The sequence below is a fragment of the Astatotilapia calliptera genome, chromosome 9, assembly GCF_900246225.1.
Source record: "Astatotilapia calliptera chromosome 9, fAstCal1.2, whole genome shotgun sequence".
Taxonomy (NCBI): Eukaryota; Metazoa; Chordata; class Actinopteri; order Cichliformes; family Cichlidae; genus Astatotilapia; species Astatotilapia calliptera.
The window spans coordinates 22,144,033-22,158,244 of NC_039310.1; the positions used below are offsets into that span (position 1 = coordinate 22,144,033).

Sequence of the window (14,212 nt, forward strand, 5' to 3'; positions counted from 1 at the left end):
CACAAGGAGATGGACAGTTTTGTCCTCACAGCCCTTTGCATTCCCTGCATAATAATAGCCTGTTGTCAAGGAGGGAGGAAGGAAGAAAGGAGGGAGAGGGGAGGAAACTGCGCTGAAAGAAAAGCAACTGCTGATCCAAGTGTGAGGTTAAATGCTCTGGAAGCGCAAAGAGGGAGGGAGCAGTGTCTTATTCTGAGAGGTGTGGGTTTAGTGTTGGATCTTTTCTTTCTCTCTTTTTTTTGGTCAATAATTGACGAAAAAAACCCGCACTTGGATCAATATTACCAAATCAGTTTTTCAGGGGCGTTATCTCTGGCTCTAAAGTCTATTTTTTTTTTTCTAAGTCATGCCACGTTTGAGATTACGCCTGTGATGGGCTGAGCCATCATCCTCCTCTCGCTCACACTCTGCTGCCGCTCAGACTGCCGCTCAGACACAGAGGCTGGTCGAAAAGTTACCAAAGTTGCCTTGCCTTTTATTTGTTTATGTATTTGACATTGTCATCGCGAACACCTCATTCTGCTGTTCACCGGGCCCGCCGCAGCATGCTGGACTGACGGCTTGGAGGAATGGCATCGGCTGTGTTTGAAGGGACGTCCCTGGTCAACATGTTCGTCCGGGACTGCTGGGTTAACGGGATCCGGAGACTTATTATCAGTCAGAGCGGAGAGGAAGAGGAGTTTTTCGAGATCAGGACCGAGTGGTCTGACAGGAACATTTTATACTTGCATCGCAGTTACTCTGATCTCGGGCGGCTGTTTAGGAGACTGGTGGAGTCTTTTCCGGAGGACAGACGAGATCTGTCCAAATCTCCACTGATAGAAGGTTGGTGTGACAGCGGATAACATGTGACAGTTACTAATCTACAAGGCAGGAAGCGATGATCGAGCAGTATCAGAAATAACTCATTTCTATTATTATATTCCCGTTCAGGAGCGTATTGCATTTATACTGTAAGTGTAGGAAGTAAGTTGGCCACCCTGTCCTCTTTAGCACTACGAGTTTCAGATTCCAGAAGAGAAATATTTACTCTGAAGTCCCGAAACAAAGAAAACTAATTTTGGCATTTCAAGCAATTAAACTTGCAGATGGCATTTCTATGTAATTAGTGAAATAATTGAAGCTCAGTTTTCTACTATTTACCAGACTTTTGCAGCATTTTTCAGCAATATGAAGCTACCTCGAACTAAATCAGCACTGACCACTTTTTTTTAACTAATTGAAAAGTTTGTCTTGGAGTTTGCGGTGGACTCCCTAAAGGAAATCCTCCTGCAGATTATATTCCTGTTTACATTTTGCAAGAGCTGGTACAGAAGTTGTTGTCTTTGTGCATTGCAGTCAGATCCAGATCTGCAAATGATCCATTGACACCATAGGGCTGATTAAAGTGCTGGTGATTAACAAAGCAGAATACACGAAAAATATTGAGCTTAATCAGCAAAGGCTTGGTTCTAATTTGAAAGGCTTCAGAGCCTTGGAGGTTAATAATTAACATTGTGCTCTTTAGGATGTCACATCAATAGAAGTCTGTGCTGACAGCATGTTTCTAATCTATGTCAATATTTAGGACCTAAAAGACTGGACACACTATGTGTAAGATTTGTTGCCATGACTCTGTGGGAGCTGGATTCCCTATGGGGATCCTTAAGTACCAATGCAGACTTTCAGTGTGGAAATCTGTTCTTTACATCTTACATCACAAGCTTGCTGCTGGAGCAAGTCTTTTCTGGTAGCTTAAAACTTGGATCAAAGGCCACGGCAAAAATATTTCTATTGCTTATGCACATTTTTTATTATGAGGGATAAAAAGTACACAGTTTTGCAGAAGATGGGTGCTGAAATATAAACTTGTTGAGATATAAACAGTTAGTCCAGATGGTAGCATTTTAGGTTAACATCAGTTATTTGACACACTATTTTGCCATCGCATGTCTCCAGATTTGGTGATTCTTTTAAAGATATGAAAGTGAAGGTTTTTCCTTCAAAAGCAAGCGGGGTATTCAAGTTAAAGCTTGGCTTTACTGTGTCTGAGCATCCAACCAAAGCATACTGTTTACGTTGTCTTTGACCATGTTGCAATATTTGCCTTTCATAGTCACTTTAAACCACCTGTGTCTGGCTTAATCCAGGGGTCTTTTTAGTGGTTTTCCCGCACTCTTTTCCACTTTCTATTTTTATTTATTTATTTTTAAATGGAAGTGCGGGAGAGCCATCCAGCCACAAACTACTGCAGAAATAACTTGTTTGTTTTGTTTTTTGTTTTTTAAATTACTTCACTTAATTTTGAGTAAATATAACTAAAACGTTCGTCCAAAACTGAATGTGAAAGATTTTGTGCTACTGATATCAGGTAATTTAAACAGTAAAATATAAGGCAGTGCTTTGCAGACGGCAGTCTTTTGGTATACTATGTGTGAACCTCCAGCATTCAGGATTTGGATACCCCACAACTGTCACAAATTTGGCAAAACTCCCAGCCTCTCCTGTGTGAGAGAGGACCCCCCCCCCCCCCCCCCCCCCCCTCGGCACTTTGCTTTCGTGTCTACTTGCTGAGCTTATACCAGTGTTTTGGAGACATCCCTTTAGCTGGGACTGGAAAGGCTGGCTTCCTGCTCAGGCACTAAAATAGCTGACAGAGTTGTTGACAGCTAGCTGCTTCGCCTCAGCCAGTGCAGTGTGGAATGCATTTTGGGACGAGACATTTTTGATCTCATGACTCACTTTTCACTTCTTTATTCCGTCTGTCACTCTCATGCTGATTATAGCTCAATGATAAATGAAGCTGAAGGAGACATCAAGACCATTTTAGTGTTTGAAACTGGTTTGAGCATTTCATTGACGGATTGTGAGCCACAGGGTTAAAAGAAATTGAGGAATTCCTGAATTCCTATCCCTTTTTAATATTTCCTTTGCATGCCATCTAATCGCTGCCCTGATTGAAGATCTTGAGGGGAGAAAATACACAAAACCATAGGTCTGCCCTTTCTCAGTCTATTTTGCCACAATTTCTGGCTCTGGTCATGTTTTCCTGTTTCTGTGCTGCGTCTAGGCAACAAGGAAGGCGTGCAGAGCTTTTCAGACTTATGTCATGATGAGAAAGAGGGCGACTGCGGAGGAGTGGACTTCCCATATTTAGTACCGCTGGTCTGCCAGGGCCTCATCACACTTACCTTACATGTGACCCCATGAGCATACAGACAGCGAGCGATTGCTCACATTCCATGTGAGCTAGATATGATCAAGGAATGTAGACGCAGACAGCGTTGAAATCACTCTTACAAACTGTCAGCTTCTGTTGCCTACTCAAGCAGTTTCTCTATTTTAGGCTTTTTTTTTTAACAGTAATATATGAATGCTAAACAATATAATACAACCTCAATTTTTACTCTGTAGGCAGCGAAGGTGACACTTTGACACTGTGGAGAGGCTATTAAATTGGCAGACTACCTATAATGCAAAAGGAATATGTGCACATCACTTTCATGCAATTTGACATTTAAAATGGGATGTGCATGCATTGTCTGTTCAAAATTTGCATTAGATGAGAGATGAGAGTGAAGAAAATAGGCAATTTGATCATTAATGTGCTCAGAATGGTTACAGACAGGAGAATTCACCTAACCTAGCACCTTTCAAAGGTACACGATCTGCTCTCATGTCATCTGTAAACGTCGCTATTTAACATAGTTGTTTAATCTAATCAAGAAAACTCAATACAAAACAACATTGCTGCATTTATCAATGATCTCGGAGGGGCAGGTGAGCTTTGGACGTGCAACACTATCAACATCAAGCATAACTCAAGAAACGAAATTCCTCGAAATGCCAAAGTCTTCTTTTAACTTCCAGCTTAACGACAGCTGAATCAAGCTGAGCCATTTCAGCTTTTCACAAAGCAGCTTTGTGAAACCAAACAAATGGCAGCATACACGTAGCGGCTGCAAATAGAGATTTTACAGGAAATATAGTGTGCATGTGTAAAGATTAAAATGGCCTGCACCAAGTTGTTGCTGCAGGCCAACTTCTTGCTAATAAAAGTAACATCTTCTTTCTGACCATGCCTGGGGCTTGATGACAGAAGTATTCGGGAATAATGTGTTGACAAACTGCGGCATGTTAGTGGTTGAATGATTAAGTACTGTGCTGCTGACTGCAGCTTATCAGATCCCTGCAGAAGATAACTGTGAAATGTGGCTCTTACAACATAGGATGACTAGATAATGTGCATGAGGAAGACGTGGGGACGGCTGAGTTCCTGTTGTACACATGCTTCTATTTTTTGTAATATTACAGAGCTTCTCGTCACCATGGCATTTTATAATAATCTACCTTTATAATGACTACAATTAGTGCTACTGATCACATTTTACCAACTAGCAGCCCCAGGTAAATAAACAGTCACATGTTCTTCTTAAAAATAGAAGTACAGTAATCAAAAGTGAAAGCTACTAAGAGACAACTAAAAAGAGCCAAAATGGCTGGTTGTGAGGTCACTGTAGGGTAAAGTGAAAATGGTTTCACTGTAGAATAATTTGCTCTATACCACCAATGACAGCGTTGTTTAATTATTTATAGTGCATGGACCACTGTAACCAGAAAGTCCAAGCAGAAAAATCAGTTTACAACCATGTAATTCTAGCCAACACAGAAAATTAGACATCCTGGGTTAAACTCATGAGACACATGTCAGTAATCTAGCGAAGCACTCTAATATTGATGTGTTAGAGTGATTTCCAAAGCTATGGCACAAAATCCGCTCCCGAAAAATCCCCAAACTTTCTTTAATGAATATTTTTTTTCTCATCCAAAAGTTTTGCTGTGTGATTTAAAATTAACATTAATCAGTATTTGTCATCTACAATAACATGCTTACACGACATTGGGCCTTATGACTGATTAACACCGTATGAAGCCAACTGATAGCAGCAGTTGCGTGCTGAAATTTTCACTCTCTAATTAGACACATAATCAAGCTACACACACCAGATTAACAGTGGTTACAACTTGCACAACTGGCAGAAACGCACACACTTCTCTTTGGCACATCACACACGTTTGAGTCTTGGTGTTATACGCAGTCTTCCAGATTATGCAGTGAAAAACGTCCCATCGTTGTCACCCCTACCCACTAGTTCCCACTTTGAAAATATTTATGTGCAAAGACACAGCCAAGATCAGACTGTGAAGAAAAGAACAGCAATTTGTGAGCTTGATCGCTCCAAATCTCTAAGATTAAATGCTTATGATTTATTCCTCATAATTCATTCCTTGATGGACTGCGTGCATGCATGCAATAAAGTGTATTTCTTTTCATTTAATTTATAACATTACTGCACTACATCAGTGGACACAAACTTTGAAATCTGTCCCCGAGGATAACAACTAACAAGACAGGGTGTGGTTTGAAGTCTCCGCAGTGACGTTGTCATCCAGGCTTTGTTTCCGTTTAAGATGTTAACTGCTGACTGCTGACTCACACTTGAAACCTCCCGAGGTTTTGAATTAATATGAACAACTGTAACACAACCTAATGAACTTTATGGACACATTTCCAACATTGTGAAGCTTGTCTTGTTTAATCCAAGAGGTTATTTTCTGACTTCAGCTACATATTTTAAACAATTTTTACTTGCTCTCCATAGAGCTGCTTTTATTTACTGACACTACTCCCTGATTTTTCTGGTCGAGTGGACCAATCTGTAACACATTTATCTAATTTTTGCATGTTTACAACACTGAATATTGACACAAACCTATCACTAGCTTTAGTAGTAAAACATCTTAAAGTGCATCTAAATTTGTAATATGTCTATTTGTCTACTTTTAACATTGACATTTTGTCACATTTTCATGAGAAACAGGGAGCACGGGAGTTAGCTGAACCCCTGTTCCCACCCTGTTTCCCGGGGCCAGATCAAATTGTGTGTGTGTGTCTAACCTAACTGCATAAGGAGTTTACTTCTGATTGAATCACTTCCAAACTTGCCCCGCCTTTCTACACATCTTAATTAGTTCTGGTTGGATCTTGTCTCTCTTGAACATTTTCTTCTTTTTATTTGACAAAAGTGTAGATAAACTTCATCATTGCTTTTTCCTTGTGCGTTAGTACTTATTTAGGTATCGTCTTGTTTTTATCAAGAACAAAAAAGATCGTTGAAGAAAACTATGAAGAAAATTAGTGAACTAAAATGTCAAGAACACATTTTAACTCTACTTAAAAAGAACACCCCTATGGCCATTCATACCATACCAATGTAACTAAGTGAGAAACAATTAAATGGCCGATGTGTCTATTTACAACAGAAATTTCTGTTTTAAAGCTTGTGGGGATAGGTTAATTGGAAAATCCAAATTGTCACTAGGTGTGAATGTGCGAATGAATGTGAGTGTGAATGGTTGTCTGTCCCTGTGTGTTGGCCCTGCGACAGACTGGCGACCTGTCCAGGGTGTACCCTGCCTCTCGCCCTATGACAGCTGGGATAGGCTCCAGCACCCCCCGCGACCCTGAAAAAAAGGATAAGCGGAAGCGAATGGATGGAAATTTCTGTTTTAGTTTAAAATAACTTTCTGTGAATGAACAAAAACTTTCTGTTTTATAATCACAAGTCAGGCTGGGCAATGCACTACCAGAATTTTTCTGTATTATTGCACATTTATTTCTTACAATTTGAGTCCAAAGATGCTGACAGATTTTGTTTGCATTTCTTTATCGCGAAGAAAAATTGAGACGTAGGATTGAAATTGTACTTCACTTCCTTATATTGAGATATTTCAGAGAATAAATGTGTAATTAAGCTTCTTTACACTAACAGAAACAGGAGTTTCATTACTTAGGATCAAAGTGGGCTGTACGATATAAAATGAGTTTGACATCCTTCCCCTAAAACTCGTATCTGTTCTTGCACCGCGCTCTGGCAAACGGATATCGAAAGGACTTTGCAAGTTAAACAGGAGGAGGGCACAACACAAGCTTCAGATTGGGCACCTAGTCATGATTCAACTGCCGCATCACTCTTCACATCCCCCAGGATGTGATGTCATCACTGTGGGTCATTATAAATGGATGAGCCTGTGAGTGTGCATAGAGGTCGTCTTACTCAGTGCTTCCATGTAACCACTGTGTGACTACATTTCATCTGTCCCAGTCAGTTCAGACAGAGCCACATCCCTGTGGCTGCAGTCTTCATCATTATTCTCCTCACCACATCCCTTTGTCAGCAGGCTGGCTGTAAATGATGCTCTGCTGACTTGCTCACTCATATCGGCGGTAGCCTTCTATTACCAAATGTGCTGATTTTACGCTCCCACTGCCTCTTAAATTGCATTCCTAGTTTTATGCAGGATTAGCGTGCTATCACAGACATTGTTCTACAGCCACTCCACCACCTATTATTACTTTCCTCTGTTATTACTGCTGTTATACAAATGCCAGCAATTGCGGTGGCAGTTTTACAGTGTTAGTGTGCACCCTGCTCTTGCTCTAAGGACAATGGTATGTGGTCTGTTTTTCTCTCCTCCTACGAGAGGTAAATATCATGGGGCATTGTGAGGAAAAAGGTTACCGAAATAAAAAGGACTCTTGCATTTGAGCCAGTCTTTTTCAAGAGTTGGGATGAATTAAAATCTGTCTGGCTTTTGTGTTTTGACCTACAGAAAGCTAACACAGTGATGGCTGTAAAGGTCGTAGAGCTTGCCCTCTTTCATTTTCTAGGTGCAGAAATAGTTACACTTGGCCTTTTCATGGAGGGAAAGTTTCTTTGTACATCCGTCTCTATGTACAAATGATAAGGGCTCACCAAAAACATCTATACTAAAGGCACCGCTGCGTCAAATTTCACTGTGTCTTAGAGTTGTTGCGATACACTTTTTACAACATTAAAAAGACTGACAGGTGAAGTGAGTAACATTGAATAGGTCATAATAATGCAATGCTTTTAAGGAAAATGTTTGACCCCAAAGGAAGCTCAAAGGCTAAAAGCAAGACTATTTATCATCCAGGGCTCTTGAACTGTCATGGTTCTGCGTCATTTTGACCCAGTATTTTCAGTTTCTTGTATTTTGGTGTTTTTTCTGTATTATGGTTTGTTTTCTGATTCTTTAGTTGTCCTGTTTTGAACATTATAATCCTAAGTTTCAGTGTTATTCTGGTTAAGGGTTTGTTCTTAGGTTTAGTTCAGTGTCTAGTCTGTGCCTGTCATGTTTCCTGTTTTACTTTGAAGGTCCGTGTCTCATGTTAGTGTGTCCTGTGTAATTTTCCCCTGTGTTGTCATTATGTTTCATTCGAGTCAGCTGTGTCCTCATGTGTCTCCACTTCTCCTGATCACCTCATGTGTGTATTTAAGTCTTCAGTCTTCCTGTGTTCAGCGTCGTGTTGTCTGTGTTTCTTACCCCATGTCTGATCATAGTTTATTGTCGCAGTTTAAGTTGTAGTTCTAGGTCTTATTTGACTCGGTATTTTCTCAGTTAACTCTGTATGTTATCACCTGCAACTAGCAAAATAAAGGTTATTTTTGGGCTTTAAAGTTTCATCCCCTCGCCTCTGTCTGCTCCTGGGTCCTCAACGCTAACCCACACATGGTCTGCCTCGGCGGCCTGTGACATGAACGGATGTAAAACACTTCATGGAGATCCAGTGGATGGTTTTAAATCGAAGGAATCAAGTTAATAGAGCTTTATTTCACTGACAGCAATTCAAATCAGCAGCCAAATCCAGCGTACCGCAATCATTTAGAGTTCTTTTTGTTTCTTTCAGGGCTGGTGAAAATCAAAGAAGCGACCGACATCGAGGAGAAGTTAAACGAAGTGGAAAGGCTACTGAAGAATGCAATCAACATGCCATGCAAGGTTGGTATTTCATCTGATGGCATGTCATATAGACTTATAAAAGCTTCTTACATGAGCACATCAGCTCTGTACTCAAAAACCTCTTTCTTTAGTATTCCAGATCAGAGGTGATGCTGACTTTCTTTGAGCGGTCGCCCCTGGATCAGGTGCTAAGGAACGACAAAGTCCACAGAATCCAGCCATGCTTTGACAGTCCAATCAAGATATCAGGTTCATATACTTATTTAATGTGAATATAACTACATTTCAGTTATTTTTCATGATTTCTTTAAGGATGATGTAATATTCCTCTCTGCATTTTCCAGAAATCATGCGGTCCAATGGATTTTGTCTGGCCAACACAGAAACCATCGTGTTCGATCACAGTATCCCCGAAGAAAAAGAGAGACCTTCATCGACCGACTCTGTAGAACATACGTGAGTATAAGGATCGCTCAGTCATTAATTCTATCTGCCTTTGCATATGTTACTGAGCAAGAAAGCTATGTTTAAAATCACATTAAGGGCCAGAGTGAGTTTAACACAGTTGTAGGTTTGAAGGCCACTTCAGAGTAAGAAACTACCTACTTGCCTTCTCACAAATGTGAGGATTTCCATGCTTGCCTTTGAGTGTATACAATAAATGCTTTGGTGAGTAAAGAGGTCCTAGAATGTGAACCTACCCCAGGACCCTCCACCCGCTTCACATAGCACAGGAAGTGTGTCTGTGCAGCTCTTCCTTCCCTGGGTGTGTGTAGAAAGCAAAAGAGGAACACATTCCTCTCGGTACTTCACAGAAACACAAAAACAATGTAAATCACCCATAAATGGCAGCACAGTTCTAAGGTTTTGTCAGTGTTTTGATGTTGACACTTACATCACACCTTTGATTCCTGGGGTAAACTACACAGGCCTGGGTTAACCCAGTATGTCTTTCATTTTATTGCCAGGTATGAAGATGGAACAGAGTTTTTGCCATTGGAAACAGATGTGTGTGATGAAGAAACAGAAGCATATGTCACCAACCTCTCCTACTACCATCTGGTCCCATTTGAAACAGACATCCTGGAATGAGCATTGATCTACCAGATGCTTGTCGATGATGGCTTGTCACGCTGTAATATGTAGTCCTCAGTGGAACTCAACTATGCAATGCTGCACACCACGTAGCTGCTGCTTATTCCAGCGACTTTAAGAACTTTTTAAATAAGCATTGGTCATTTTGGAGTTGGCTGGGTGTACAGTTTGCACAGTAGTATTAGAGGAGCGCTACAGCAGCACGCCTTTGTTTTCATCCACTTTATGTGACATCACCGATGTGCCTCATCCAGAGCCTTACTTTTTTTTCCCACTTCAAAAGGCTTTCAGATGATGTACCTGAGGCAGCCACACAGTATAGATCCTCAGTGACACTTTTAACGTGCTGTTTGGCAACTTAAAAGAACTAAAATCTGTAGGTTGGGGTGTGATTGTAGTGGCGACTACGCAACAGTGGAAATTAAGAAGCAAAAGTAATTTATGGAAACATTCATGATTTTCTCTCATGGACCTAAGAGATGGATCTTTAAGGTTTATCATGTTCTCTGATCCCTGAAGTGATGCCACTTAGGAAAAAAGACAAAAACAAAAAACAGTTAAGGAGATTTTTATAGGATTTTTTTGTTGTTGTTGTTGTGTGGTGCAGTTTCCACCTGCATTAAGTTTTTTGTAAAAGCTTAAAACTCACAGGAAAACTCTGATTTTGTTGCTGTGTCATGCAGCAGGATCTTTGGTATGACAGTACACTGAAAGCTGAATGAAACTAGAAAACATGGGCTCTGATGATAGACACTTGTGGAATTTAGCTAGTCTTGGAGATGTTACCTGTGACAAATTGTTGCAATTGCTAAATTAAAGGCACTGAAGTGTGCGCAGTGCTTTTTGAGTCCTATTTGACCAGTCAAAGCAAACACCAGTCCACAAACTGGGGGGCAAGGTTTTCAATTTTGCATCTGTCCCAGGACTGAACCACAGAGGTTTTGATTATGATGGTGAATTGAGCAAGAATTATGTTATCTTATCCTCCAGCAGCATAAACATCAGCAGGAGATTCCTTTTCATGCTTCAGTTGGGCCTTGGACTGCTGTCAGTTAAAATAATATAAAGAAAATACAAAGTTTGGTTGTTATGTTGTTGCTTTGTGTTCAGATAAATGCTGCCGAGTTTGATGTTGATGAGACGTTTTTTGTATTAGTTTTGTCTGAATTATGAATTGTGATGTTAGACATGTAGCTTCATAAAAATGCTCATTTTTTTTGCCCATAAAGGAATAATTTGGTGTCAAGAGTGAGTGTAGCCTGTGGAAAACAGAATCATGTCTCTGCTGTTGTTTTCTGATGAGTGATAAAATGGGGCAAAGAAAGCTTTGTTTAAAGGCTCCATTGAGGTCACTTTTGTAAGATGACATGAGTGGGTTCAGTCAGACAGCTGAGTGTGGGAGTCTACAGAACAAGTCCTCTCTTTATGTAAAGAAGACAAACAACTTTGCTGTACTACAAGTTTCTATAGGAAAAGTTGTGAAGCAAGGCAAACAATTGGTTAAAATTCACGCCTTTGTATGTTTGTACTATAAGGAGGGCACTTTTACTTCTGAAACTGAGAACTCAGTGGTGCATTGCAGAGGCTTTGAATGTGACCCAAATGCTAAAAATGTATATTTGTGTTGTGTTAGCTGTCTTTGCTTCAGCGGTTTTGTCACTGCAGGAGTCACCGTGGCCTTACAATGTAACTTAACAGCTTGTGTCCAGGTTCCTGCCCTTCCAAATACAAAGGCATTCAGCCCTCCACAAACTTGGCACATGAGCCGTCAGCATGGCGATCCTCCACATGAATCTGTTTAGTAACACAGTCATGATCACTATTCACCCCGTGAGAAAGTACAGCTCTTTCACAGGATACAAAAGTATTTCATGCTTTCTCTTCTTGTTTTTTGAACAAGAATGACGTGCTGATTTTGTATATAAGCATTTCTGTCTAAGGTGCGAAAAAAAACTGGAATTTCCCACTAAAATTTCTGGACCAAGATTTTGTTCTACATGAAATTGTCTGATATTGATGAACGAGCATAGGCGTTCATATTTAATAATGAAAACTCCAGCAAGACCTCTGCCTTCTTTACGACTCTTTTGCAAGCTTATGGCATTCAGTTTATTTTGAATATGAAGTTCTGAAATGGTACTCAACGCATTCAATGCAATGAGGAAAAACACAACGCTGGTACTCCAGTGCCAGTGAAACTCTGAAACAAAGCTACATGCCTGGTGTGCCAGCCAGAGGTTTGAAGAGAGACAAGTGAAGACAATAGGAAAATAAAGTTACACAAAATATTCTTATTTATTTTGTAAATTTCAGCCACATTCTGTGAAGCCAACCATTCTATGCCTTGTAATGTATTGTATATTTACTTGTGTGCGTCATACGTGAGATGAACCTTTGGTTTGTAAATATGAATCTTAATTATAAACTTCTAAGATGAAGTTTATGTGCAAACATGTTTGATAACCTTAAAGATATTCAGTATTGGTTACAAATTATTATTCAAAAAACCTTCTCAAAACAAATAAACGTTTTCAATAAAACAAATGGTCCTGTGATGTCTTTTGTGCACAAAGTGATTGGACCTTAGGGTCATAGAACGGCAGATGTAGACTGTGGGTAACTTGAGAAGCAAGGTGGCTACAATCATTAGTGTTGGATATGAGATTCAGAGGCATTCAGTGATAAGTGCACAATACTCATCCACAAACTCAAAGAAGTGGAGAATATTTGGTTGGGAAATCATGATTTGTAAATATGAATATCAGAAGCAAATATTCCAAGTTGCTGGAGCCTTATTGGAAGCAGTGCACAAATTTGGACGGCAATCACTGGAAAATTCTCTTATTCTGGTAGTATTTTAATGTTTATGTATTTAAGATGCTACTAAAAAGAAAGTGAAGACAGAGATGTATGGTAATATTGATGATATTTATTGTATATGATCACTTTATTCTATGGAAGTACACAGGCATTGAGGTGCTTGGCCCGCTGCCCGTTATCTTAGAGCGACACCTGATGGTGGGTACAGGTAGTCATCATCAGTGTCGCTTCTTCAAAATTCAGTACAGTTAAAAGGTTGCTGATTTAAAAAAAGGGGGAAAACTGTAAAATAAGAAACTGCAACAAGATGAAGTAAATAATTACAGCAACCAGGCCCCCCGTAACAAACAGAAAGATCAACATCAATATCTTGTGTTGTTTTCATTAGATAATCTTTGTTATTCTATTTAACTGTGGAAAAAATGTTCTATCAACGGAATGTAAAAAGAAAAAACTAAATTGAACATAACACAATAAATATTCATTAATTATTTGTTATTAACCACCTGTTTATTAGGACGACCTGCATCACAAACCTTGACTTGCAGTTTCATTAGTATAAATACTTATATTTTTGCATTTGTGTACGTTCATAAAGTGGAAAAAATAGACCGTAAACATGGCGTAAACGTCGATGAAAATCTTCTGTAAAAAATGTAGTAAGTGGTACAGATCAAAAGTGATTTAAATACTATTAAAACAAAATTAAACTACAAAAAAAAGCTAAAGGAGGAACCGTTTTGTTTGGTAACCCCTTCAGGAGGCTGCGCAACCCGGCGCATGCGCGGAGGGAGGTCGATTTAGCGGTTGTTTCCTGCTTGCTGTTTCCACTCGAAGCAATGGCAGAAGTAAAAGCTTCCCTGGCTTGTGGAGGTATGTTCAGCTTTTGTATTTCCTGTATGAATAACAGTGGACCACACACGCTATCCCAGCATCAGTTTAAAGGCCCCTAGCAGCTGCCGTTGGTGAAAATGCGGCTCAAACTGAAGCACAGTTAGCCGGAGGGGCGACAGCTTTAGCTGGTGATGCTTCCCCAGCAGTCATGAGGTTTAATGCTGGGGAGGAAAAGAAACCTTAAAGCTGTAAAGCTTCACATTGAGATAAACACCTTGTCTGATTTCAGTGTTTTCTTTTACCGTCACAGTTATAGCGGCTTTCCTGAGTTCAGCGGTGCTTGCATTTGTTGAAGACCTAGATGACACGTAAGTGATGCACTACTATGTGCTTTTCCCCCTTCACTGATTCACCAATTCAGCTTCCTGCTACGGCAACTTCCGAGTTTAGAAATCATGCTCCGTGTGGATGCAAAGTGGCTCACTGCTCCTACTTCCTGTACTTTAGCAATGCTCTAAACCCTGTATGGTAAAAAGTGCCCACATTGCAGTGGTTGCATTAGCAGAAAAAAATACATGGTGGTGATGCTGATTTCCTCTCTTTCTAGTTGCACAGTGCTTTATTTTTTTTTAATTGGATGCCTGTGGTGAAAAGTCTC

General features: G+C 40.0%; 2 protein-coding genes across 2 annotated transcripts in view; both read left to right on the plus strand.

Annotated features, from left to right (window-relative positions):
* Nucleotides 1–176: 176 nt before the first annotated feature.
* Nucleotides 177–12,351, plus strand: pxdc1b (PX domain containing 1b). Its single transcript, XM_026180222.1, has 5 exons — nucleotides 177–825; nucleotides 8,753–8,844; nucleotides 8,937–9,054; nucleotides 9,150–9,261; nucleotides 9,774–12,351. The coding sequence occupies exons 1-5, from the start codon at nucleotides 570–572 to the stop codon at nucleotides 9,895–9,897; spliced, it is 702 nt and encodes a 233-aa protein (XP_026036007.1). The 5' UTR covers nucleotides 177–569; the 3' UTR covers nucleotides 9,898–12,351.
* Nucleotides 12,352–13,498: 1,147 nt separating this feature from the next.
* Nucleotides 13,499–14,212, plus strand: part of tmx3b (thioredoxin related transmembrane protein 3b) — a 34,321-nt gene continuing 33,607 nt past the window's right edge. The window contains exons 1-2 of the mRNA XM_026179963.1: nucleotides 13,499–13,593; nucleotides 13,865–13,922. Coding sequence (XP_026035748.1) covers nucleotides 13,560–13,593; nucleotides 13,865–13,922 — 92 coding nt within the window. The 5' untranslated portion in view covers nucleotides 13,499–13,559. The remainder of the gene's footprint in view (nucleotides 13,594–13,864; nucleotides 13,923–14,212) is intronic.